Raw genomic sequence first — 26,028 nt, 5'->3', positions numbered from 1 at the left:
TGTTGTGACGCTGCCCTCACACCAAACACTGACCAGATAATTGGAAGCTGCAGTTCCACAGCAACTGGAAAGGTTATATGGTGGCAGCCCTTTACATCTTCATGCTGACACTCTGCTCCATTGACAGTTTTTTTTTTTTTTTTTTTAAATGGACAGATTCAACAAACAATACCATTACAGAAGACATTTGACTCATGCACAAAATGACTGCCGCTCTAAAGAGAGATCAGTTACTTAATTTGCCAAATGCAACTGAACTAATTAACTTGGAGGAGAGAACACATTTTAAAATAATAATTAGAATATGCTTTCAGCCAATAGGTATGTGAATGTTTTCTCACATTTTTCTACTTTGCCTTGAAGTAATCTGAACCCTCTGGTATAGAAGGCAGTCTAACATTTTAGTTATGTGTTAATAATGAAGACAATACCCTGAGCTTTGGCTTTACTAGCTCTATTTTGGCGTACTGTAACTTAAAGCCATGATCTAATGGGGGTATTAGCCTATTACAAATAAATATCACTAATGAAATCAACCTATCTATAAAACTTTGCTGAATTGGGTTACCATGGAATATTGCATTATTATATAATGCAATATATTATATTGCAAGAGATATGGCAGTTAATAAGTAGTATGGTGGTGTTTTGCCAATGACAACAAGATAACGCTATTAGTGCCATGATTGCAATGAGAACTTGTGTACGAAGTTTCATTTTATTAAAGACAACAAAATTGCAGAAATATAATGTGATGATGTTACTTATCACCCACTGTGGGTAGAATTGGATGAAATGTTACACACTTGTGCAATGTGACTAAGTACAAAATTCCCAAAGTTGGTTGCAATCCAAATTAGCATTGAAGAGTTATTGCCCATTAAATACATCAGGCCACACCTTCAAAAATTTGGTAACCAACTACAAATAAATGGTAAGTGACACCCAAAAACAAACTCATAAGTGTTGTTCGAGTTCATCTAAATATGGTATGTACCAACTTTGGTGAAGATCAAAGTATGTGTCAAAAGCAGCAAAAAATGTGTTAACTAAAAAACCCAAAATTGCAGAGAATTTTTCCCAATGGGTATGACCTGTATCAGTAGAATCGACTTCATACAAGGAACACACTGTGTAAACACTATTTTGATAGTGTTGAAGAAAATCACTCAAGTCCTTGTTCAAAGTGTGCTGTGGTGGTGGTGATTTTATTAGCATTCCATAATACGGTGAGCTTACTGACACAGAGCGGGTCTGAGACAGTAGACTGACCCAGAGCAGAAGAAATGGAAACACTTTATACAGTAAGATCAAGGCAGTGATCAACAAATAGTAAACAAAAGGTAGGAAGGGAGGGCATTTGGATTCAGACTTTACAGTGTGACACAGACAAGATCAGGGGTCAACTTAGTAAGGGGGTGGAGGTGGGGGGAAAGGAAGGGACAGATGAAATCAAGGGCAGCAACAGGACGTGGGTACTGCATTCAGACAGGATCAAAAAGGTTGAATCAGCAGGGCTCAAAAGGCAGGAAAGACACACAGTTGGTATCTTGTTGATCAAGGGGTTGTTCCCAGATGTCACTTGATTATCAAGTCTCTACCCAAATTTGTATTTCCTCTTCAATAGGCCCCACAGTTCTTGATTATTAGTCAAAATGTAAAACACATAATAACTGACCATATGGTGGTGCTACTGGTACCATGTTTTAATATGTTAAGCATTATCACATGGGACACCTATCCATGAATGGTGAATATTTTAACACTGATAGTTTGAGATATCAACTTCAAAACATTCATCCCATAGACTTTCCATTATAATTTTTAATACTTTAAAAAAGTATAATAAATCATGGAAAAATGTTAAAAATATAAAAATACTCTATGGAGATGTACGTTTTTACATTAAAGGGAAGGACATACAGTAAGTCAGTAGATAGATGTCAAAAAACAGAAAAATACATTTTTAGCGCCATTTCCATGTGAAATTGTATCAAATACCACCGATTTGTTCAGCATTGCCATCTATACAACTGTGCTGAATTTGGTTACCAGACGCCAGATGCAGCCACTGCTACTGCCATCTGCAGCCACTGCTTTTATTGCTACTGTCGCTGCAAATTTCTGTTCCAACAGCAATTATTTAAAATTTTGTAGCACCACCTACGAGTGAAATTGTATCAAAGACAACAGACTTGTTCAGCATCCCCACCTGTACAGTTTTGCTGAATTTGTTACCATGGAATATTTATGAGATATGGAACTTAATAAGCAGTATGGTGGTGTTTTGATTGTGGCCACAAGGTGGGACTATTGGTGCCATGTTTCAATTTGTGGTGCACATTGACATGGAGAACTTGTGTACCAAGTCCCATTTCATTAAAGACAACAGAACTGTAGAAATATCACACACTAGTGCACTGTCGTGGTATGTACAAGATTCCCAAAGTTGGTGTCAATCCAAATTAGCATTGAAGAGTTATGGCTCGTTAAGTGCATCTGACCATTCTTTCAAAAGTTTGGCAACCAATTACAGACAAATGGTAAGAGATACCAAAAAATTAACATATAAGCTGTATTCACGGTCATCTAAATATGGTATGTACTGAGTTTGGTGAAGATTGGATGAAAAATGTGTCAAAAGAAGCAAAAAATGCATTTATGAAAAAATTCAAAATGGCGTAAACATTTTCTAGGTGCAAATGGGCGTGACTTATATCAGTCTACTTGGTACCATCCAAGGAATACACTGTGCAAAAATTGTTTGGATAGGCCTCACGGTTCACGTGTTATAAGCCAAAATGTAAAACATTCAATAAATGACCACATTGTGATGCTATAGGTCGCATTTTAGAATATGTGAAGCAGTTCCACATGGGTCACCTGTCAATCAAGTTAGAACACTTTAGCACTTTTAGTTTTTGAGATATGAGCTTTCAAACATGGCTTCCATTGACTTTCCATTATACATTTTAAGTCTTTAAAAAATTATATAAAATCATTGGAATACGTTAGAGATGAGAAAGTTATAAAACACATCTCCTTATGGGTATATACAATTTGACATTGAAACGAAGTTGATACGACAAATCGTGTAGGACTAGTTAAATTACAAAAACTGGCGAAATAATAAATAAATAACTAGAAAATGCAATTTCTGTAGTTGCGTGTGATTGCTGAGAACTGATTTTGATTGCATTACTGGAAGCTGAACACTACTGAAATATCTACCAAGATTAAAATCAGCAAGGAGTAGAACTGAACCTATATCCTCATGTTTGTAAGACAGGCATGCTATGCACTGAGCTAATCTATCACATAGCTTGCTTGGTCAGATTTTTTACCTTAGACTTTCAATTGTATGACATATATAGGTTGTAATTTTAAGACAAAGTTTTCTTGACTGTTATGTGTGCACGCCAATATCTGATGTTTTTGTATGTATTGTTTTTTTTGTGTGTGTGTGTTTCTGAAATCAAGGTAATTTTGAATTGTAAATGAAACCTGAAGGTTCAAGGTGACTAACAGTTTAAAACAGAGAAAGAGAGAGGTTTTATCATAAGGACTTTGTTTTGCAGTCTTAATCAGCAGATTGACAACAGCTGTGTAGATCTGCATTTTTCTACCTTCAACTCTACTGAGTTCTGCCCAAAGCAGGGTCTGAACTCATAATCTTTAGATCTAAAAGGAACTTTGATGTGACATGATCTTAAACCACTGGCGTCACAGATTATTGCATTTAAAGGCTGATCAGAAAAACACTGCACAGCGGTAATATTCACAACTCTGGAAAGTTATCAAGCTGCAACCATGTTCATTAGTGCGCACATGTGGAGTGCGTCTGTGTCCACAAAACACCCACGCACACGCACATGCACACAGAAACTTTTTGGCCCCCGCACTTCTGTAATGGTTTGGTCCAGTCAGGTCTGGCTGGTCCTGTAGTGCTGCTGCAGATCTGTGTGTCAATATCTCAAAATATCTCAACAACTATTTCATGGATTGTCACAGATTTTATTTTCAGACATTCATGTTCCTCAGAGGATGAATCCTACTGACCTGATCCTCTGACTTTTCCTCTAGCGCCACCATGAGGTCAACTTTTTAGTTCTTTAATGAAATATCTCAACATATCTCTGACTTTTTATCTAGCATCTGGTCAAAATGTAATAAATAATACCAGAGACCAGTGTGGATTAGTGGCTGTTTACCATGTTCCAAGTTCCATCAGACCACTTAAGTCTGCAAAGTATCTTAGTTTTGACTCCACTGAATTAAATCCAGTTTTCTTGTGAAAACTCAACATACTCACAAGTCCACAGGAGGCGCTGAATGAAAATTTATTTTAAGTCACATAAAGCCCGATCAATTATAGAGTAACAACACATTACTACCTGCTATCTCATGTACACATTAAACTCATTAAACCCATTAAACATGATATACACAGTAAAAAAATGGTTTGATCAGAACATGTCTGCAGATTTCTCCACATCATAGTACCATGTTTTTGGACATTTAACACGTGTGACTGTACATAAGCTGTTGCATGAACTTAAATGACATGTTCACAGTTCTCAAATCAGTCTTAAACCAAGAGTCAGGAGCCCAGATGAACATTGAACCTGTTTTTCTTGCTGTAATCATTCCTCCTGTTCATACTGACCATTAGAAGATCCCTTCATAATGCACTTACAATGGAAGTGATGGGGGACAAAATCCACAGTCCTCCTTCTGTGCAAAAATGTATTTAAAAGTTTATCTGAAGCTAATATGAAGCTTCAGCGTCCAAATGAATCATATCAAGTAGATATCTTCTTAGTGCCAAAGTCCCTCTTTTTGTTACTATACTTCCACCACAGCTAAACAGGGAAACACTGTCCAGGTTCATAAACTAACATTATGAACATCAACATTAAAGCTTCATGAGGCTGCTGTTCAATTCTTTTTAAAAATACTTTATCAAGACATTATTTGAGTTTATTGACAATGTTCATACTGGGTTCATGGCCCCAATTTAATCATGTTTCAAGTGTTTAATGTGCAATAGTGATAACTAATCATCAAAAATATAGCATATTTGTAACATGTAATTAATAATAGAAAGAAGAAAAAAGGAATAAAAAATAAAATAAATGTCTGGTTAATTGTTGAATTCTTGCTCATTTTCATCTTTTGCCAGTTTGTCATCTTCACCTCCTGTTCTCAGTTCAAACATTTCCATTATTCTTGTTTTACTGTTGAATTATTGTGAGTTCACTTCAGTGAGCTGCAGACAGCCAAACACAGATCACAGTCTCAGCTACAGCAGTGCACTGTTAACTTGAGGAAGGAAAGGTGTCATTATGCTGTTGAAATCAGCTCCTATGTGAGTTTACAGAGTGTAGGAACAGTCTGTGTTGAGGATCCTGGTGACATATTGTGTTGATGTTGATCCTTTTAGCTGCCCGGCCTCCTCAGACTCTCAGCTGCTTACAGCACAAGAGGATTAGTTTCCCTGCAGGAGGGTCAGAGAGCAGCAGGCAGAGAGGAAAAATGTGGAGGCAGAGAATGGACGTGTTCATGCTGCTGCTGGTCTGGGGGCTGCTGGTTGGGCCAGTACTGGCTCAGGTCCGGCACCCTCTGCCTGTGCTGTGGATGATGCCCGTCAGCTCTGAAGGGGGGGGGGGCCTGACCGCCGGTGTGGCCCCTGCTGTCAGACTGGCTCTGCAGGACCTGAAGAAACAACCGCCGCCGCTGGGAAACTATGAGATCCAGCTGCAGCTGCTCGACTCACAGGTCAACTTTTCATTTTTATAGTTTACATCAAAATTTTTGTTATTTTTATCAGTCTATCAGTCATCTATCAGCAGAAAGCAAATCTACCAGCACATCTGTAGTCTGGCAACACAGAGGAAACATTTTCATCTATTTAATTTCATTTGTGCCAAATTTGCATTTATATAAGTTGCTCTAATTCTATTGGTCCTCACTTACTAATGGAAAAAATTACATTTGCTGTTCGATACAGTCCTAAAAGAAACAGTTTCATCAAAAAAAAAATTTCTTATTTTCATCTTCTTCTTCTTCTTCTTCTTCTTCTTCTTCTTCTTCTTCTTCTTCTTCTTCTTCTTCTCATGAATTAATAGAAGTAAAAAAAGATATTGGAAAAATACAGGCCTGTTGTCACCACACCTGTGAAACAGTGTATTTCATTTATTTTATTTCATGTTTTATTCCTATGATTCACAGTGTGAAGCGTCTTCGGGACTCAAAGCTCTGTTTGACGCCATGTGGGCGGGGCCAAAGTACCTGCTGGTGTTTGGAGGGGTGTGTCCTTCTGTGACGATGCTCATCGCTCGCTCTCTGCCAGCTCTCAACCTGGTGCAGGTACGCATCTGTTATTATTCAGATAATGTCATCATCATATTATCCTTCAGAAATTGTTTTTCTCGCCTTTCTTTCATCTCATGTTTTATTTTGTAGTAAGGTTTTTCATAAATATAAAATGTTGATATGCTCATCTGAGTCAATTAAACCTAATGAGCAGCAGCAGGGAGGATTTCGGAACCTTTTTTAGCCCTGGGTTTGGCCTGTATGTAGCCTCTCAGGTTACACTCAGGCTGCCCTATCTCGTTGATGGAGGTTGTAGCTAAGGAATACCTGCAGATAGTATTCAGGACAGAAACTTCCATCTCCTCTACATGTTTTTCGTATAATAAAAAAGAAAAACATTTAATCTGTATTTTTTATAGTTCTCCTCAATGATTCTTGAATAGAACAACAATCACAGATAAGACAGTAAAGCACAGAGCTCAAAGTATTTTCTATCAATCTCTTTATTTTTGTTATGCTTCCATCTGAAGATACAGATTAAATTTTCATTTTTACCCAAAAAATGTTCAGAGGAGGAGGAAGCAGATAGATTATAGTGTACATAAATGTAGGATATATATACTGTATATGTTCAATATTCATTTCTATTACAGTCTGTAAATCAAAGCAGTTTTCAGGTCAGCTGTAACTGCTCTCTTCTTGTATTATTAGCTGATGTCCCTTGATGTTCTCTGATGTTCCAGGTATCCTTCGCAGCCACGCCCCCCAGCCTGTCCAACAGGAAGTGGTATGGGAACCTGTTCAGCACTGTGCCGTCAGACCGAGCTCTGAACCAGGTCACCGTGAAGCTGCTGCAGCGCTACAAGTGGACCAGAGTCAGCATCGTCACACAGGAAGGACCCAGACACTCAGAGGTAACGCTGACACATTATATGGATATTAATGATGATGGTCTATATAATTACCTTCCTCTACAGTTTTATTCCCACTACTGACTGATTTTTTGTTTCCACTGAGTTTGTTTCAACTGATTTATTTCCACTGCTGACTTGAAGCAATCAGTTGCTATTTTCTGTGTGTGGCATAATCACATGTGATGATATTTGTTTCTGCAGATGAAGAAGGATCTGATCAGACAGCTGCTGAAGGCCGACGTTCAGGTTGTTTCCACAGTGAGTTTCTATGACGATGCCTGCAGCAGCCTGAAGAAGCTGAAGGTACTGAAGGACCAGCAGTAGAATACAGTAGAACAGTAGATCTACATAAACACTGTGGTGGCAAACAAACTTAACTTACAACACAAAGATAACTGAGTGTAAACTCTACGTGTCCACATACATTTGACCACTTTGATCAAACTGCATCAAAGAGTGCAGAGTTGTCAAAGTTGATATTTTAAACTTTAACATGCATGAGATTATTTCCACTGATGCTTTTTATTTTGCAGGAACGTGACGTTCGGATTATCATCGGACAGTTTGAGGATGATTCTGCTTCTGAGGTTTTCTGCTGTGTAAGTTAACGTCATGATGTTATTTTCAGCAGTAAACATGGTTGCAATGCAAAATATTTAAGGTTAGCTCAACATTTTGGGAAATACACATGTATAGAGCAGGAGTCAGGATGTGGTTAGCTTAGACTGGAAGCAGGTGGAAACAGCTAGCCTGGAAATACACCTACCAGCTCCTCTAAAGCTCATGATTAACATGCGATATCTTGTTTGTTTATTCTGAACACAAACTGAAATGTAAAAAGTATATGATTAGATTTGATTAGTTGCCAACTATTAAATTAATCACCAATTATTTTGATAATTGATTAATCATTTTAAGTATATTTCATTTTTAACATTGACTTTTTATGTGGTAAAGCAGTAGATGATGATTATCAGCAGTGCAGCAGTCTTGATGTGTTTTCTCTGTGTGGTGTTCAGGCCTACAGACTGAACCTGTTTGGAGCTCGGTACCAGTGGATCGTCACTGGAGGAGGAACAGCTGGATGGAGGTTGGGCTGGCAGTTTTCTGGCTGCACTGCCAACAATCTCCTGACGGCTGCAGACGGATCCATCAGGCTGCAGATCCGACAGCTCAGCAGCACAAACGCAGCGGGAGTCTCCGGACGGGTCAGAAACTCATGTCGCAGTTTAAACTTTCACCAAAATCAGCCAGGTTTCATCAACACAAAAACATGTTCAAAGGACACATATTACAATTCACAAAACTAAAGATCTCAACTCAACTAAAAGATTCTGACTGTTAAAACACCAACAGAGCCATGACTACTAACAAGTATCCAAAGCCTGATATATCTTGTTCCTCTGTGTCATAGACTTCTGTAAACTATTAAAAACACATCAGTGAGCCACACCGCTGCACTCGGTGTTCCTTCATCATGAAGATGGCTTGTTTAGAAAGTAGTTGCCACTGAGCATGTGCGGATTCTTCATGCATCCATTTACAGTACAGCCGTGGATTTGATCTCTAACAACAATGAAACAGCTTACCGGAGTGACGTTTTATCCCTGGTGGACTGATGTAATGCAAACAACTTGAAAACCAATGAATTAATAGTGGACTTTGGCAGGGGCTGTGGGGACCACCTGCTCTTGATCATTAACAACCATGAAATTCAACAAGAGGACAGCTACAAATTCCTGGTGGAGTAACGATCTCCACCTTGAAATGGGGAGACAACACTAGAACTATTCTCAAGAAAGCACTTGTGTGTTTAAGATGTTGGGCCATGGCTACAAGTTTGGCTATCAGCAATAATTAATGATTATCAAATATAATTGTTAATTATTAAAATCAATAAAATTATTCATCAGAATTAATAATAACAGGGCACCACCCTGGACTCAGGTAAAGATAGCCAATTCAGTCTCAAAGTGTACTAATCTATGAATTTGGGACTTTGATTAATAATTAATTTAACAACTATAAACAAAATCACCATATCAGTAATTAGTTATGGTTGAAGGATTTGTTCTTTACAGAGCAGGGGTTGGCAAAACTCATTCTTGTGCAACATTAAAACAGACAACAGGTATATCCAAAAGCATTTATTTAACAAAAGGGTAAAAGCAACACACAATACTAATCTAGCTAAGTGTACCTATATACAAGTGTGAGTGTGTCTGTGTGTGTGTGTGTGTGTGTGTGTGTGTGTGTGTGTGTGTGTGTGTGTGTAGGCAAGACAATAGCAAGATGGCTGCAGTCACCTGGTGACTGAGCACATGGCATGCAGACAATTTGGCTGATAAAGGGAACTACAGGGATAAAAGGCCAGACCATGTGGTGGCTTGAACCACATGTGCTGCCTGAACCAAAGTTTGCCAAACTAGGTTTTAACCTCTTAACTGTGTGGTTCTCTATTCAAGGCCAATTGGTGTATACTAAAGGTGCCAGGTTAAAATGAGGTTAGTTGCATGCAAGGCCTAGTTACTGGATGTAACATGTGTTAAGCATGCTAATATTAACCTAGCGGTGTGGCTATGCAGTAACCTGACTATAAGCAACAAGGACATCTCAACAACAGTTCAATGTATAACCTTAACCAAATCAATATACGTACAGTACATTGTTTGAGTTAAACATTCTTGCTTAGCCGTACTATGCTTCACTGTGTTGCTAGGCTATGCCCAGTTGTTACCAGTCCATGAAGGAAGAGATGCTTTGTGGTGTTCTGCTTTGTAGCCGGTGAATCCGTGGGTGAGTCAGGCTGAGAAGGCTTTGGCTCTGAAGCTGAAAGATGCAGGCGTTGCTGGGGAGACAGCACTCCAGTCGTGCAGAGGGCCCAGGTCACTCCTTTGTGTAGAGTTAGCGGCAAGCTAACTCCATTTCGTGGCTCCTGTACTTGTTAAACTGTGCAGCAGACTTGTGTGTTAGCTGCTGGCACAAGGAAACTTAGTTTCTGAGTCTTAGGCAGGCTCTCGCGTCTTCTGCCGTAAAGAAGACTGTGTGTGTCTGCTGTGAGCAGGCCACACAAGAGAGCAGAGAGCTGCTCCAGCAGCTGCTGGAGGTGCGAAAGACCAAGCAGCTGCTCCTGCAGCTGAAGGAGAAAGAGAGCAAGAAGCTGCTCCTGCTGCAGCTCGTGGAGAAAAGATAAAAGGGTAATCTCTAGTTTTGATAACCTGGATCCATGGGTGGAGCTTCACACTTTGGTTGCGAACCCCCAGGGCTCAGGTTTCTTGGAGTCTTGAAACATGTGGTAAACTGTGGTCCACATGTAGTCCCAACAAAGACAACTGAGCAAATGTGGTATATCCAGGGATAGTATGGTGCAGTTTTATAGAGCGGCAGTGGAGATCATCCTTACCTACATAATAACTGTGGTGCGTACTGGATGAATTACTGGATGTGATCTCCCACCCCTCGCGGAAAGCTGTAACGCTAGATTACAAAAGACGGGCCTTAAAGTTCTAAAGAACCCTTCTCACTCAGCTAACAACCTTTTTAATTTCCTTCCTTCTCACAAAAGACTAAGAAGCATTCAGACCAGAACATCCAGGTTCCAGAATAGCAAACATCCTGAAGCTGTCCGCCTGCTCAACACTCCAAACAGCACTGCAGGCCACTCGGCAGGTTTAAATAGTGTTTTTAATGCATTTGAAGCACTTTATCTAGTCAGTCTTTTGATGTTGTTGCTATTTTCCCTACAGGTGTTTTATCTACAGTGTTCTTATATGTTTGTGGATTTTATTTCACTCATTTGTTTTATACTTTTATGATTATTTTATGGGTTGGACATTACCTCTCTGTTTTATACTTCTCACTAAGACAATTCCAATCAATCATGTTGATATGGCAATAAAATATTGAATATTTTATCAGTTATCACAACCTCTTCACTTTGTACTTAAGTCTTTGGAGAAATTTATAATGTAGTACAAAATCAAGAGTTTGGCAGGTTATTGGCTTATTACTATGTTTACTCTTTGGAGCCATTTCTAAACAAACTAACGTGACCAAACTCTTCATGATGAAGGAACATGTCACCCAGTGCAGCGGTGTGGCTCATTGATGTGTTTTTACTAGGTTCTGGACAACAGCGGAGGAATAAGATATATCAGGCTTTGATACACACACAATACTTGTTAGCAGATCAGTTCATTGTTGGTTTGGATCCAAACATGAGATTTGTTGACAAGAAGAAAAATACAGAAAATTGCCAGACAAATCGTTTAAGACACATTTGAAGAGCAGGATCCTGATCACCTCCAAAACCCTTTAGATTTTAATGATTATTTTACCGTTCCTCTAGTGCCGCCATCAGGACCATATGATATATGTACAATCTCTTTAATCTGGGGTAGAAGATGGTGGCTGGTATTCTATTCCACTAACAACTTATTTGTCCCATGCAAGTGAACGTTTTTGGCCTGGACAACACCGACACACATCTGAAAAGGCCTAGTTTTATTAAGATTTTTATTGTTTTATATATAGACAAGTAGTGTGATCTTGACTCTGGTCCTGCTGTGTGTCTGCAGACTCCACAAAACTACCAGGATGCGTACCTCAGAGAGCTGATCCAGGAGAGGTCGAAGGTCAGCCCCCTCCACGCCTTTGCCTACGATGCCGTTTGGGTTGCTGCCAAAGCTCTCAGCCAGGTGATGGAGGCGGTGAAACACCGAGAGAAGTACAGCATCAAGAGAAATGTCACCGTGAGCGAGGAGGAATTTCAGAAGATGCTGCTGGAGGTCGTGAAGCAGACGCAGTTTGAAGGAGTGACGGTGAGCAGATTCACTCACCTGAAACAAACACCTTGAACATACACACCTGGAACACACACACCTGAAACACACACCTGAAACACACACACCTGGAATACACACAAAATGATACAAGACTTTAAGAACTGATCAGAGGGGAAATTCATATTACAGCAGTACTTCTACTGGTACTGATACTGGCTCTGCAGAACTGTTACTTAAACAGATACTGCATTGTTAGTAGAGTTACACATAAACACTCACTCGGTGCTTAATAATGAGTAAGATGTGATCCCACAGTATATTGATGTTTATATATGGTTTTTAAATATATTTATAGATGTAATATACTGTACATGTTGTTTATATTAATTTCTAAAGTGTTTTGTATTTTTTCAGGGTCCAGTTTTCTTTCGAAATGGAGAAAGAATGACGTTGATCGAGCTGATCCAGTTTCAAGGTGCTTTACACCTGTTTCACAAAGACACACACACACACACACACACACACACACACACACACACACACACACTTTTTTATATGACATACAAACATAAACTTTACACCAGCAACAAGTGTGTGTGTGTGTGTGTGTGTGTGTGTGTGTGTTTGTGTGTGTGTGTGTGTGTGTGTGTGTCCTCAGGCAGCAGTGGTGTGTTGGTGGGAGAGTTCAGTACCAACACCCAGCAGCTCAGACTCATGAACCACCTGCTGAAATTTAAAGGTCAGAAACTAAACTCACACTTGACACCAGAACTGAAAGCATTGAACACTGATCAGTCGTATTGATCGCTTTAATGAGTGTTTGATCCTGCAGGTTCAGGACCAGCTAAAGACCAAACTGAGGTGCGTCTGCAGCAGCGTCTTGTCAGCCTCCTTCTGTACAGTATCGTGTCATCAGTCGCCACGGTAACCATCATCATCACTCTGACCATCCTGTGCTTCATCATCATCAACCGCAAACACTGGTACAACCTCTATAAACTTAAACCTCAGTAATAACAGCATGTACAGCACATAGATATATAAAGTATAAGTATTATAAAGTCACTGTATTGTTGTTTCTGTCCTCTGGTTCCTCCAGGCTGCTGAGAGCGAGCGGTGGATCCCAGGATGAGCTACTGCTGCTGGGCGTCCTGCTCTCGTCTGCCTCCGTCCTGATCTCCGGTCTGGATGAAGCCTTGCTGTCTGACAGGACGCTTGAGCTCCTCTGCTCTGTGAGTTCAACCGGCTGCATTTGGTTTGTTGTTGAAGAAAAATCATGACAAGACAACACTTCATTTCACTGCAGAATGACTGTCTGATCCACAGTATTCATATCAAAAACATCCATATAGATGGTCTGGCTCCAGTTTTACCAGATGTTTGGGTCCGAATATTTAAATATAAGCTGGAAACAATGAGCAAATAGGATCCACTGTGACTGAGTTAAGACTTGTCAGTCAGGCCCCTCTGTGAGCCTTAGACTACGTTCATATTACGGGCTTTAATGCTTAATTACAATTTGTAGTCAGTTCTGATGTTTTTGTGCTGATGGTTCACAGTCATGTTGGTAAGTGACACATATACGGCTCCAGTGTGAACACAGTCCTAAACTGCTGCACATATGTTAGAATAAAGTCGACATTTTTGAGAAAAAACATTGGGATTTTTCGACAATAAGTTGTAACTTTTTGAGAAAAGAAGTTGTCATATTTTGAGGGAAAAAAGTCTTTTTCCTAAAATAAAGTCAGAATTTCATGAAAAAAAGTGAGAATATTTCAAGAATAATGTCATAATTTTTGAGAGAAAAGTCAAAATAGATCAGGTTGACAGGTTTAACTGAAATGTGAGCGGCATGTGTACAAAAATAACAGTAACAATGACGGAAGCAGAAATGTGTTGTGTGCAGCTTGTGACCACCTTATGTCTGCATTTGGCATATATTTGACCAATTCTACAATACTATAACTAAAGCGTCACTGCTATGTAGCTGCCATGGCTCCTGTTTTTATCCTCTGCAAAGTATTTCTTGCTTTGTTGTGTAACTTATATCTCTATTATGTCCATCTAGACATCTGAAATGACTAAAACAACATGGTTTTGTAAATGGGGAGAGCACCTGATGCATGGCCTTTATTCTTAAATAATTGTAGAGAGGTCACACTGAAGAATTATATTGTCTACATTCTGGAGTAAAATCCCCTTTCTGACATATTTAGTCATATCAGATTTGTTCTCGTGCAGGTTCGTCTGTGGATTCTGTCAGTGGGACACACTGTGGGCTTCTCTGTGCTGTTCATCAAGACATGGAGGGTTTATTCACTCTGCAGCATCAACCAGAGGGTGACTCTCAACTACCAAGATACATTTAGGTTTAGACTTTATGGTGACGTATTAGGGCCATTGTTAGAAAAAAACTGAATATATAATATAAAATATAACACATTTTATGTTGGTCTTTCCTTTCATTTGTCACCTGTCTTTATATATGATATTTAATATTGCAAAAAAAGTCATAATTATTTGTAATTATTTGAGAAAAAAGTTGTAATTTTACCAGAAAAAATTTAATAATTCAAGAATAAAGTCATAATTTTTCAAGAAAAAAAGTTGTAATATTTGCAGAAAAAACTGCCGCACTTATGTGAGAATAAAGTCAACATTTTTGAGAAAAAACATTGGGATTTTTCTACAATAAGTTGTAATTTTTTTTTAGAAAAAAGCAGTAATATTTCTAGAAAAGTCATAATTTTTAAGAATAGAGTCATAATTTTAAAAGTTGGAATATTTCCAGAATAAAGTCTCAAGTTGCTTTGAAAGCTCGAGGAAGCAACTGCACTTTATCAAAGTTAACATTTGTGTGAACAATAAGCCACAGAGGTGAGATTTCTGCCTGATCACAGGTGTTTTAAAACTGTTTGTTTCAGTTTTCCAAGAGAATTTCGTGCTGTTAAGTAAAAGGTTGTTTGTGTGTATATCTGTGTTTCCAGCAGCAGAGCAGCCTGCAGCCAGCAGGCCGTGTGCTGCTGTGGATGTTCCTGCTGGATGTGTTTGTTTTAACCTCCTGGCAAATCCTGGATCCCCTCAGACGGGTGGTGATGCAGCACAGATTAGAGGTAACAATGACCAGCATGATCTCAAGTCATCCGTAAATCAAATAAATCACCCATAAATCACCTCTAACATGTTCATCCTCTGTAGGGAGAGAAAGGGATCACTGATGGGGCTGATGGGAAATGTGGAACAATAACAATATCAACATGAGACTGGTGTTCATTTGGTTCCAGTAATTAAACACTGAACTGTGTTATTGTTGTTTTTGAGCAGTTATTTTATTTGGTGCTGTTGTTTTACATGATCTTGTTTTATGAATACACTCCAACACTTTGTTGTGTTTTTCAGAGTGACCCTGCTGATCAAGACGTGATCATCCAGCCGTACTCTGAACACTGCAGCAGCATCAACATGGAGCTGTGGCTCACTGCTGTCTATGGATACAAAGGACCCCTGCTGGTCAGTACTGACACAGTAAAGCATAAGCCTGACAATTTTTTTATATTTTTCTTCTTGTCAAAAAATCTCCTGTTTGTTTCCAAACCAACAATGAACTGATCTACTAACAAGCATTGTGTGTGTTTAGAAACGGCTCCAAAGACTAATTACAGCCTCATGTTTTCAGGAGAGTAGTTCTGTGTAATGCAGGCGCTACTGAGCATGTGCGGAAAGTTGTGTTTACAGCTTCACTTATTTGTTGAGCTACATGGCACAAACTCTTGACTTTGTACTGAAGTTATTTACAATATACAATCTAGTATAAAGTCAAGAGGTTGTAATATATACCTGTTTATACAATATATGTTTACAGCTCATTAGCAATCTAGCTGCTAACTGGTGTTAGCAGTACACTTTTCCCCGGTGGATGTTTGTTGGTGGCTCGTTGAACAAGCTGCAGGACAAGACGTGTGTTCATGTTTGTAAGTAAGATAAGAAGAAGACTTTAGCAGGAAGCTAATATGGGTTGTTGTTCAGAGTCTGTGCCTCGTGTGTTGTGTAGCAGGATGCGATCAGGCTCAGTGTGACCTTTGATAGAACAACATGTTATCACTTTATGCAGAGATTTGATCTGCTGTATGGAAATAAGGACTCCAGCTATATATAGTAGACATATAACTAACAAGATTGAATTAATGCAAAACTGGGAGGCACAATCATGAAAACAAATAATTTAAATGTAATTAAAGGACCAGTGTGTAAGATTTAGTGGCACCTGGCAGTGAGGGAACAGATTGCAACCAACTGAATGTTGCTGTTTGTTCTTCAGGGTCTCGGATGTTTCCTGGCTTGGAGCATCAGGACTGTGCAGGTTGATCATCCTGCAGTTCACAGTAAACACTTGACGCTGAGTATGTTTGCTCTGACGGTGTTCAGTGTGTTGGGAGTCTCAGGATCACTGCTGACGTCCCACAATCCTCCTGTTCAGTTCTGTCTGAGCAGTGCACTCATCCTCGGCTGTAACATCTTCATCCTGAGCCTGCTGTTTGGAACGAAGGTCAGTGTGACGCTCTCTGATTTCTTTGTTTTAATTTTGTTTGTTTAGTTTGAATATTCTTCTTACTCAGTTACTTGCTCAGTTATCATCGAGAATTCTTCCTGACATATCACCTGTTTTTAATTTGTTTGTAGTTTTTATACTTGTGGTCGAACAGCAGCGAGCTGCAGAGTGAAGCTGCAGAGGAAGGAGCTGAAGAGCAGCTGAGGAGGTTAAACCAGCAGCTGAAGAGTCGAACTACACAGGTGAGGAAACAGAAATAACAAGTTTCATTTCATTAAGACAGGTTTCCTGTTTCCCAACAACCAAGGATGAAGGGGCATAAAAACCTGAGAGCTTTTATCTGGAAATTTTCAGTTTTTAGAAATAAAGCAACTTGCTGGAAACCAGTAAAATTACTGTTTATTTACAGTATTGTAATACTGTGAATTTGTATGTAACACTCATCCCTGCATTTCCAAAACTTTTTTTGCCCCACACAGTCAGCTAACATGTAGCAGTGTGTCACATCCTGCCTGGACTTTGTCTGTTGTTTTTAGACTCTTTGTGCTTTTGTTCTCTTCGGTTTTCTGTGTTGCACTCATGTTGCCTGGATTTGACTTTCTCCGCATTCATCCCATTTGGCAAAATGTGAATCTGTGTGTTGGTTTGTACTTTGAACTCTTCTGTAATGGGGGAGCCCATCGCCTTCTGCCGTCCCGCTCCCATGGGGGTGCTGTTGCAGCCAACTGTGCCTCCTCTTCAGTTCTGCAGACAGGGGATCCTGAGCCTATGCAGCTGGGACGCACCTCCCTCACCCCAGAGGAGAAGGAGCATCGCCGTAAGGCCAACCTCTGCCTTTACTATGGAGCAGCAGGACACTTCATCTCAAGATGTCCAGCAAAAGCCAGGGCTCATCAGTAATGGGGGAGATCCTGGTGAGCCCAACTTCCTTAGCATCTCCCCGTCCCCAAAGATATCTGCTCCAGGCCCGGCTCCTCCTTCCGGACGGTCCCCACACCATGGCAACCTTCATTGACTCTGGGGGCTCGGGCGGGTTCCCTTGCCACAACCAGTTCCCGCTAGAGCCCTAGATGGACACATCTTGGGCAACGTCACACACCAAACCTCCCCTGTCCATCTGCTGCTCTCTGGCAACCACCACGAAAACAATCCAGTTTCACATCCTGAGCTCACTCCATCTGCCTCTCATCCTGGGGTATCCTTGGCTCCGTCTTCACAACCCTCACATCGACTGGGTCACAGGGGCCATTCGGGAGTGGCGCCCCTCCTGTCATCTTAGGTGCCAGCCTCAGCTCCTCGCCTGATCTCTCCAAGGTGCTGCTGGAGTACCATGACTTCTGCCTGGTCTTCAGTAAAGCCAAAGCCAGATCTCTGCCTCTGCACCGCCCCTACGACTGCGCTATTGACTTCTTGCCTGGGACTTCACCCCCCAAGGGGTGCCTGTACTCCCTGTCTGAGCCTGAGAGAAAGGCCAAAGAGACTTATATCAATGACTCTCTGGCTGCGGGTCTCATCCATCCTTCTTCCTCTCCTGCTGGGGCGGGTTTTTTCTTTGTGGAGAAGAAGTACAAGACCCTGAGACCCTGCATCGACTACGGAGGGCTAAATGACATTACTATCAAGAACAGGTTCTCGCTGCCACTCATCTTCTCTGCCTTTGAGCTGCTCCAGGGGGCCCCATTTTCACCAAGCTCAACCTGCGCAACGCCTACCGCCACGTTGTCCGCATCAGAGAGGGAGACGAGTGGAAGACGGCCTTCAACACTCCAACAGGGCACTACGAGTGCCATTCGGCCTCACCAACGCCCCTGCCGTCTTCCAGGTCCTGGTAAACGACGTTCTTCGAGACATGCTCAACCAGTTTATCTTTGTCTACCTGGAGGACATTCTCATCTTCTCCCAGTCCAGAGAGGAACACATTCACCATGTCCAAGCTGTCCTCCAGTGCCTCCTTGAGAACTCCCTGTTTGTCAAAGCTGAGAAGTGTGAGTTCCATGCCTCCTCAGTGTCCTTCCTGGGGTACATAGTTGCACTATGGTAGGTGGGTAGGGGCTGTCCTGTCCCATTGCATTGCCACTAACCAGAAGCTCCACCCATGTGCCTTCTTCTCTTGGCGTTTGTCGCTTGCCAAGAGGAATTATGATATTGGCAACAGGGAGCTGCTGGCGGTGAAGATGGCTCTTGAAGAGTGGTGTCATTGGTTGGAGGGTACCAAAGAGCCTTTTCTTGTCTGGACTGACCACAAGAACTTGGAGTACATCCGATCTGCTAAAAGACTGAATCCCGCCAAGCCCGTTGGTGACTGTTCTTTGCCCAGTTCAACTTTACCCTCTCCTACCACCCTTGGTCTCGTAATGCCAAGCCCGACGCCCTGTCCCGGCAATTCCAGAGAGCGGAGGAATCTGGAAAGAGGCCAGAACCCATCCTCCCTGGGTCCTGTCTTGTCGCTGTGGTGACCTGGGACATCGAGGAGAGGGTGAGAGCAGTGGCTTAGGGACAGCCTGGTCCCAGCTCCTGCCCGCCAAACAGTTCTGCCTGCCTGTTCCCTGGTCTTTGTCTGCTTGTGGTTGAGAGACGCTCTGATTCCTGCTCTGCCGTCTTCTCTGGTTACATCTGCTCTGCTGCCTGTTTACCTGCTGCTGTAGCAGCCCAGTCCACGACACCCTGCCTACTGCCTTCCAGCAGTGATAACCCCCCCCCCCGCACACTGCTGCTTGCCCCGGAGCTCTGGACTAGAGACTGTTCTTGTGCAGTGTTGCGTCTTTCCCTGTTCGTCACCGATCTAGCCTGCCTTAGAACTGTTGGACTGTTGCCAGTGCTGTGGTTTGTCTCCCTTGGGAGTGGAAGATCGGGGTTCGATTCCCGGTGGAGCCATACTCATCAGAACTGTGTTTCTCTGACCGTGCTACTATTGTCTTGACATTGTGTGGAATAAAGACTGTAAAATATATACTGGTGTCATTTGTGCTGCAATTGGGTCCATTCTATACCCGTTACACTTTAAATATTTATGCGTGTTCTTCTTACTTATTCACTTCACATGGATTATGCAACTGAAACATATATGTTTTATTGCCTGTACAAATGAACATAATAACCATTTTTTTTAAATAATCAGAAATAATATTGTACTATACTATAATGTTTATTGTGTTTTTTGCAGCTTGATGTAGAAATAGAAACCATCACCATGCAACTTTCTGAGACTTCAGAGTCTGAGATGCTTCATCACACAACAAGAGAGAAAAACAACGGTAACAAAACATGAAATCATACAGCGACACTGTGGTTTAAACTGATCAAGCTCAGAGTGTTGAAGAGTAAATTTACTGTCACTGTCTTTGATCTGTAAACAAATCGACTTCATCAGTCTGTGCAGTTTTATCAAGAATGTTACTGAATGGATCTACAGCACATCAAGCTAACTAGACTTACACATTATTACTTACATCACAGACAGTTCTTCAGTGTTCCTCTGCAATGGGGCCATGAAACTATATCATATTAATCAAACTTTCCCTTTTATATCTGTATTTTTGTCCCTGCAGGTGAGGTCAGATCTGTGACTCATGCAGCTCAGGTGTTTGCTGAGGATGAAAACTCAGAGAGAAAACCTTCAAGTCCAGACGATGTCAACTCTCCAGAACAGTGAGTCCAAAACAAACAAACACATTCTGGACATTCACAAGCACTTAAGTAACCGGGTTACTGTCAGCTAATTACCTAATCCAGCCAAACATGAGCTTTGACCAGATCAAATACACCTGCTTCAGGCTGCAGTTTAAACTGTAAGGGGGTCAAACAGAGAAAGACACTGACTGCAACAAGTTTCACCTTTTCCAAGTTAGAGGTTAGCATAGAATAAAGCTCCTCAGTTGCTGCCATATTGTGCAAATGAAGAAAACACAGGATTTACATTTTTGTTTTAATATTTTACTGTAGAACTGAACAGGCTAATGCTAGTCACTCACAATGCTCTCAAAGCAACTAGTTTGCTCACTAATTATCTAGCTCTGAAGACACTCATTTGTTCCATCAGTTACTGTCTTATAACTGTTAATAAACCATTCCCAGAGGTTAAAGAGGTTAAAGGACAGAGGTTAAAGGCACCATGTGGCATTTTGACTACTAATAGCACTATGGAGCAATGTTTGAGTTAATCCCCGTTTTGTTTATATCTCTTACCTGCACAAGAATCTACATGCACACACAAGCAGGCAACACTGAACACACTTGTTGAGCATTTCACATTATTCCACTGATCTACTGGTGACAGTAATGCAAAAAGACATGCAGCAATGCATCAAAAAAAGAAAGGAAGAAGCAGAATGCAAGCCAGTAAACATAAACAATTTTGAAATATTTGAAATATTCAAAAAATCTGTTTTAAAAATCTTTCATTTTTTAAGGAAATGCATTAAATGCTTGTTAGACCTCAAGGATGGGCACAATGAGTTTCGGTAAGAAATGCTTGATGTAAACAACTGATGTTTTGTTCACCAGTAGTGAACTCAACACTGACACATCATCAGCTTTTAAGTTGATATGTTGAACTTGTTAGCAAACAGTTGCTTATTTCCACATCCAGCAGTTACGGAGCAACATTATTATTGATTTGGAGTCATGTTTGTGTCCACCTGGTGAATGTAAGTCTAATATTCACTCTCTTTTGGCTCTGTTTTTGATCTCTACCAACTCCTAAGGGAAATATCTGGCTCTTTAGCTGCTAAATGCTCCACTATGTTCACCAGCTAGTCTACCGCTAACTGTGTCTGTTTGCTGTTTGGTGCTGAGCAGATTGTGTACAGTGTCTTTTTACAGCTTTTTCTCTGAAAACAGCTGCCTGCTGCAGCCCAAAATGACACTGTAAGAGCACTGAGAGTGAGCTAAAACAGTAAAGTTGCAGCCGGACAGATAAACAATGAGCTGCAACACAATATAAAGCTCTGTGAAGTTGAGAAGAGCTGCAGAGTCGCTGATAATTCTCTGTAGGTTCATCACTACAAGCCACAAACAACATATTACACACTGATAGATCAGACTGTGGAGTTACAAAAATATTGATGATAGCTGCTTTAAGTAAAAGAAAATTCTGGTTCTCCATTTGCTCAAAGGTCAGCACTGTTTGGCCAACAGCACAAATTCACATGTTCACCAAAGTTGAACTTGATAACACGGAGCCACAAAAAATAGTGTATATTTTTTTATCTTGCACAAGATATCAGATCCATCTTGTTCACGGAAGTTATCTTGTGTGCACAAGATTTTTTTTAAAAGGAAAAAAATCTTTCTGGACTTTTGAGGCTCTGTACTACACAAACAATTTGCGTGGATTTTTGCTTTGCCCCCAGGAGTAAATCCACTGATTCCACTGAAATGAATTAATTTGCTGGAGAAAACAAATGCGTCTTCTTGTGAAGTGTGTTTACTGTTGCATTAAAACCACTAAAATATTGAGACATACTAAATGTAGCATAACAACAGCACAAGTAACTAAAATGGTTTTACTGTTATTCAGTAAAACAAAACAGAACAAACAAAAAAAACTTGTGTCAAAAGTTGAGACTTTGTGGGGAGAAATTGGGGTTTTCCTATTCACTTCAACACAGTCAGAGTTTTATTACAGCAGCATCTAGTGGACATTAGAGGAGCTGCAGCTCAACACACTTCTGATTGGCCTATAGAACAACTTCATTACCCTTCTGAAAAAAATGTGAATATGCATTCTGGGAAATGTAGGAAAACATCACATAAAGTCAAAGAAGTCCTTTACATGTGGGGCCGGAATATGTGTATGTGCTGGAAGCATTAGCATTTTGTGCTAGTGATTAGCATTAGTGATTAGCATATGTATTATATGATCGTTATATGATCATGTTGGGAAATGAATTCCTGTAATTAAATAAAAACAGTTTAATTGACTTTTCACAGCCTCTGACAGTTAAACCAGTCAGTACAGATCAGGATTCACATCACGTGGAGAAACACTGAGTTACAGGAATTCAGAATTTCAGGAATTCATCAAAGTTATAAGAATGTTTATCAAGTGATTTACTCTTACAGCCAAGTGTGAAAGTAAGTGTTACGACCCAGCTCGTTAATGAAGCAACATAAAACCAGATTTAGTTAGTAAAGTTATTTCTTAACAAGGAAATTACAAAGGAAAAGGGCCTGTGAGTTCTGTTCAAATCAATAAACAAATATAACAAAAAGAGAGCTTTTTAAACAAAAGCTACAACTATCTTCATCTAAAAGAAAACAAAACAAATATAAAGCCTCACTATCAAACTTCTAGCCTCCACAGAACAGAACTCCTGCACCGAGTGTGTCTAGACAAAGAAGAAGCTAAGTGTGAGTTATCAGTAATAAGATAAACCTTTACCTGTCAAGGTCCTGTCAAGGTCCCCACATAATTAACTAGCGCCTCAATTAACATTGAAATCAAGCCTAAACAGAGTCAACACTTTTGAGTAAAAGCAGTTCGAGAGACACAGCGGCGAGTTGCTCACATCACATCATAGCTGTCTCGACTGACAAACTGGCCAAATATTTATAGGTAGGTTCAATTCCCCAGTTGAACTGTCAGGATTAGAGTGCTGGACTGAGTGCTGCACCAATCAGGATCGCCGAAGAAACCAGGAAGTGGGAGAAGCAGCCGAACTTTGGGACCATACAAGCTGCCTGACAGGCACAAAAACACTAAATAAAAGGCTACACACATACACGAGACAGGTGATCACATGTTTGATCACATGAAGGAACAGCCAATCACATCTGCAAGAAACATAAATGATTATAATTTTTTTAGAAGCTCATTTTATACATGTGAAATCTTTAAATCTCTGAAATGGAAAGGATTTTTACTTTTATCTTTCACTTACAATAAGTCAAAATTTTACAAGTAGTTTAAAATCTGGACAGAGGATTAGAAAAAACAGACTTCTCTAAACGAGGAAAACAAAAAGAGGGGATTTTATATTTAACAGACTGTAACTTTGAAGATACCGACAATATGGAGTTATGTCTGATTGCTGAAGCCATCTTCAGGGTCAGTGACAGCGACCAAAACCCGCTTCAGCTACATATTGGCACGTCAGCATTGTATTACCTATCCTAAGAGAGCGATTCTGCTCTCATTGGACCATCCTGTAAAAATAAAGGTTGACTAAATGAATGAATTGTTATTTTTTGGGTCACATTTCTTTCCTGTGATCTCTCTCAGTGTGCGACGCCGTCTGTCCGTACAGCTGCCGATCCTCCATCACTCCTACCTGCCTGCCATCGGCGGCATCAGCGCCAGCAGCTCCAGTCTGTTCAGCAGTAGAGAGGCCTTCGTTCACCACGACGCACTGATGACAACTTCCTGTAAACCTGACAACACACACCTGGAGCCACAGCTTTGACCTTCATCTGAGATCACCTGTTCTGAAACAGAGGATGTTGGCCTTGAATGTATTTTAATATATATTATTAAATATGGAAATAAATGTTGGACCATATACAGTAGTAAACTTTCCCACCAAACTGCCATTAAGATGTTGACTCTTTGTGATTTTAATCTAACACTGTCTGTTACCAATTGTTAACTTGATTCATGTGAAAAATAAGAATTGAAAATATGGAAGAAGACTTTTTTGCTATTAAAATGTTTTTAAATCAACTGAATATCCTCAAAATGATTTCTGTTTAATCCTTTGAACAGAAAATCCCCAGAAGATGAACTAGGGTAAACCCCTGAATGGAATATCCAAATTTTGCAATGTGGGGAATTCCAGGAATTACCTAATCCAGCCAAACATGACCTTTGACCAGATCAAATACACCTGCTTCAGGCTGCAGTTTAAACTGTAAGGGGGTCAAACAGAGAAAGACACTGACTGCAACAAGTTTCACCTTTTCCAAGTTAGAGGTTAGCATAGAATAAAGCTCCTCAGTTGCTGCCATATTGTGCAAATGAAGAAAACACAGGATTTACATTTTTGTTTTAATATTTTACTGTAGAACTGAACAGGCTAATGCTAGTCACTCACAATGCTCTCAAAGCAACTAGTTTGCTCACTAATTATCTAGCTCTGAAGACACTCAAGAGTCATGTTTGTGTCCACCTGGTGAATGTAAGTCTAATATTCACTCTCTTTTGGCTCTGTTTTTGATCTCTACCAACTCCTGAGGGAAATATCTGGCTCTTTAGCTGCTAAATGCTCCACTATGTTCACCAGCTAGTCTACCGCTAACTGTGTCTGTTTGCTGTTTGGTGCTGAGCAGATTGTGTACAGTGTCTTTTTACAGCTTTTTCTCTGAAAACAGCTGCCTGCTGCAGCCCAAAATGACACTGTAAGAGCACTGAGAGTGAGCTAAAACAGTAAAGTTGCAGCCGGACAGATAAACAATGAGCTGCAACACAATATAAAGCTCTGTGAAGTTGAGAAGAGCTGCAGAGTCGCTGATAATTCTCTGTAGGTTCATCACTACAAGCCACAAACAACATATTACACACTGATAGATCAGACTGTGGAGTTACAAAAATATTGATGATAGCTGCTTTAAGTAAAAGAAAATTCTGGTTCTCCATTTGCTCAAAGGTCAGCACTGTTTGGCCAACAGCACAAATTCACATGTTCACCAAAGTTGAACTTGATAACACGGAGCCACAAAAAATAGTGTATATTTTTTTATCTTGCACAAGATATCAGATCCATCTTGTTCACGGAAGTTATCTTGTGTGCACAAGATTTTTTTTAAAAGGAAAAAAATCTTTCTGGACTTTTGAGGCTCTGTACTACACAAACAATTTGCGTGGATTTTTGCTTTGCCCCCAGGAGTAAATCCACTGATTCCACTGAAATGAATTAATTTGCTGGAGAAAACAAATGCGTCTTCTTGTGAAGTGTGTTTACTGTTGCATTAAAACCACTAAAATATTGAGACATACTAAATGTAGCATAACAACAGCACAAGTAACTAAAATGGTTTTACTGTTATTCAGTAAAACAAAACAGAACAAACAAAAAAAACTTGTGTCAAAAGTTGAGACTTTGTGGGGAGAAATTGGGGTTTTCCTATTCACTTCAACACAGTCAGAGTTTTATTACAGCAGCATCTAGTGGACATTAGAGGAGCTGCAGCTCAACACACTTCTGATTGGCCTATAGAACAACTTCATTACCCTTCTGAAAAAAATGTGAATATGCATTCTGGGAAATGTAGGAAAACATCACATAAAGTCAAAGAAGTCCTTTACATGTGGGGCCGGAATATGTGTATGTGCTGGAAGCATTAGCATTTTGTGCTAGTGATTAGCATTAGTGATTAGCATATGTATTATATGATCGTTATATGATCATGTTGGGAAATGAATTCCTGTAATTAAATAAAAACAGTTTAATTGACTTTTCACAGCCTCTGACAGTTAAACCAGTCAGTACAGATCAGGATTCACATCACGTGGAGAAACACTGAGTTACAG

At 40.2% G+C, this 26,028-nt stretch overlaps 1 protein-coding gene across 1 annotated transcript; it reads left to right on the top strand.

Annotated features, from left to right (window-relative positions):
• The first annotated feature begins 5,235 nt into the window (after window positions 1-5,235).
• LOC137190769 (gamma-aminobutyric acid type B receptor subunit 2-like) lies at window positions 5,236-24,222 on the top strand. Its single transcript, XM_067600389.1, has 19 exons — window positions 5,236-5,778; window positions 6,232-6,369; window positions 7,059-7,229; window positions 7,431-7,532; window positions 7,763-7,828; window positions 8,249-8,437; window positions 11,807-12,049; window positions 12,428-12,488; window positions 12,672-12,752; window positions 12,846-12,996; window positions 13,113-13,245; window positions 14,255-14,353; window positions 15,001-15,126; window positions 15,413-15,523; window positions 16,332-16,559; window positions 16,694-16,804; window positions 19,726-19,816; window positions 20,111-20,210; window positions 23,785-24,222. Exons 1-19 carry the CDS (start codon window positions 5,428-5,430, stop codon window positions 23,963-23,965), a joined length of 2,733 nt encoding a protein of 910 aa, XP_067456490.1. The 5' UTR covers window positions 5,236-5,427; the 3' UTR covers window positions 23,966-24,222.
• Window positions 24,223-26,028: the final 1,806 nt, after the last annotated feature.

This window comes from Thunnus thynnus, chromosome 10 (genome assembly GCF_963924715.1).
Source record: "Thunnus thynnus chromosome 10, fThuThy2.1, whole genome shotgun sequence".
NCBI classification, from domain to species: domain Eukaryota; kingdom Metazoa; phylum Chordata; class Actinopteri; order Scombriformes; family Scombridae; genus Thunnus; species Thunnus thynnus.
Note: the sequence above shows the minus strand (reverse complement) of the source record. Positions and strands in the feature narration are given on the sequence as shown.

Bases quoted from the DNA above. Each gene is read 5' to 3' on its own strand.
- LOC137190769 (XM_067600389.1), top strand. From the start codon at position 5,428: ATGTTGATCCTTTTAGCTGCCCGGCCTCCTCAGACTCTCAGCTGCTTA. The intron at 12,489-12,671 runs GTGCTTTACACC...GTGTGTCCTCAG, and splicing joins CGAGCTGATCCAGTTTCAAG to GCAGCAGTGGTGTGTTGGTG. The intron at 16,805-19,725 runs GTGAGGAAACAG...TGTTTTTTGCAG, and splicing joins TGAAGAGTCGAACTACACAG to CTTGATGTAGAAATAGAAAC.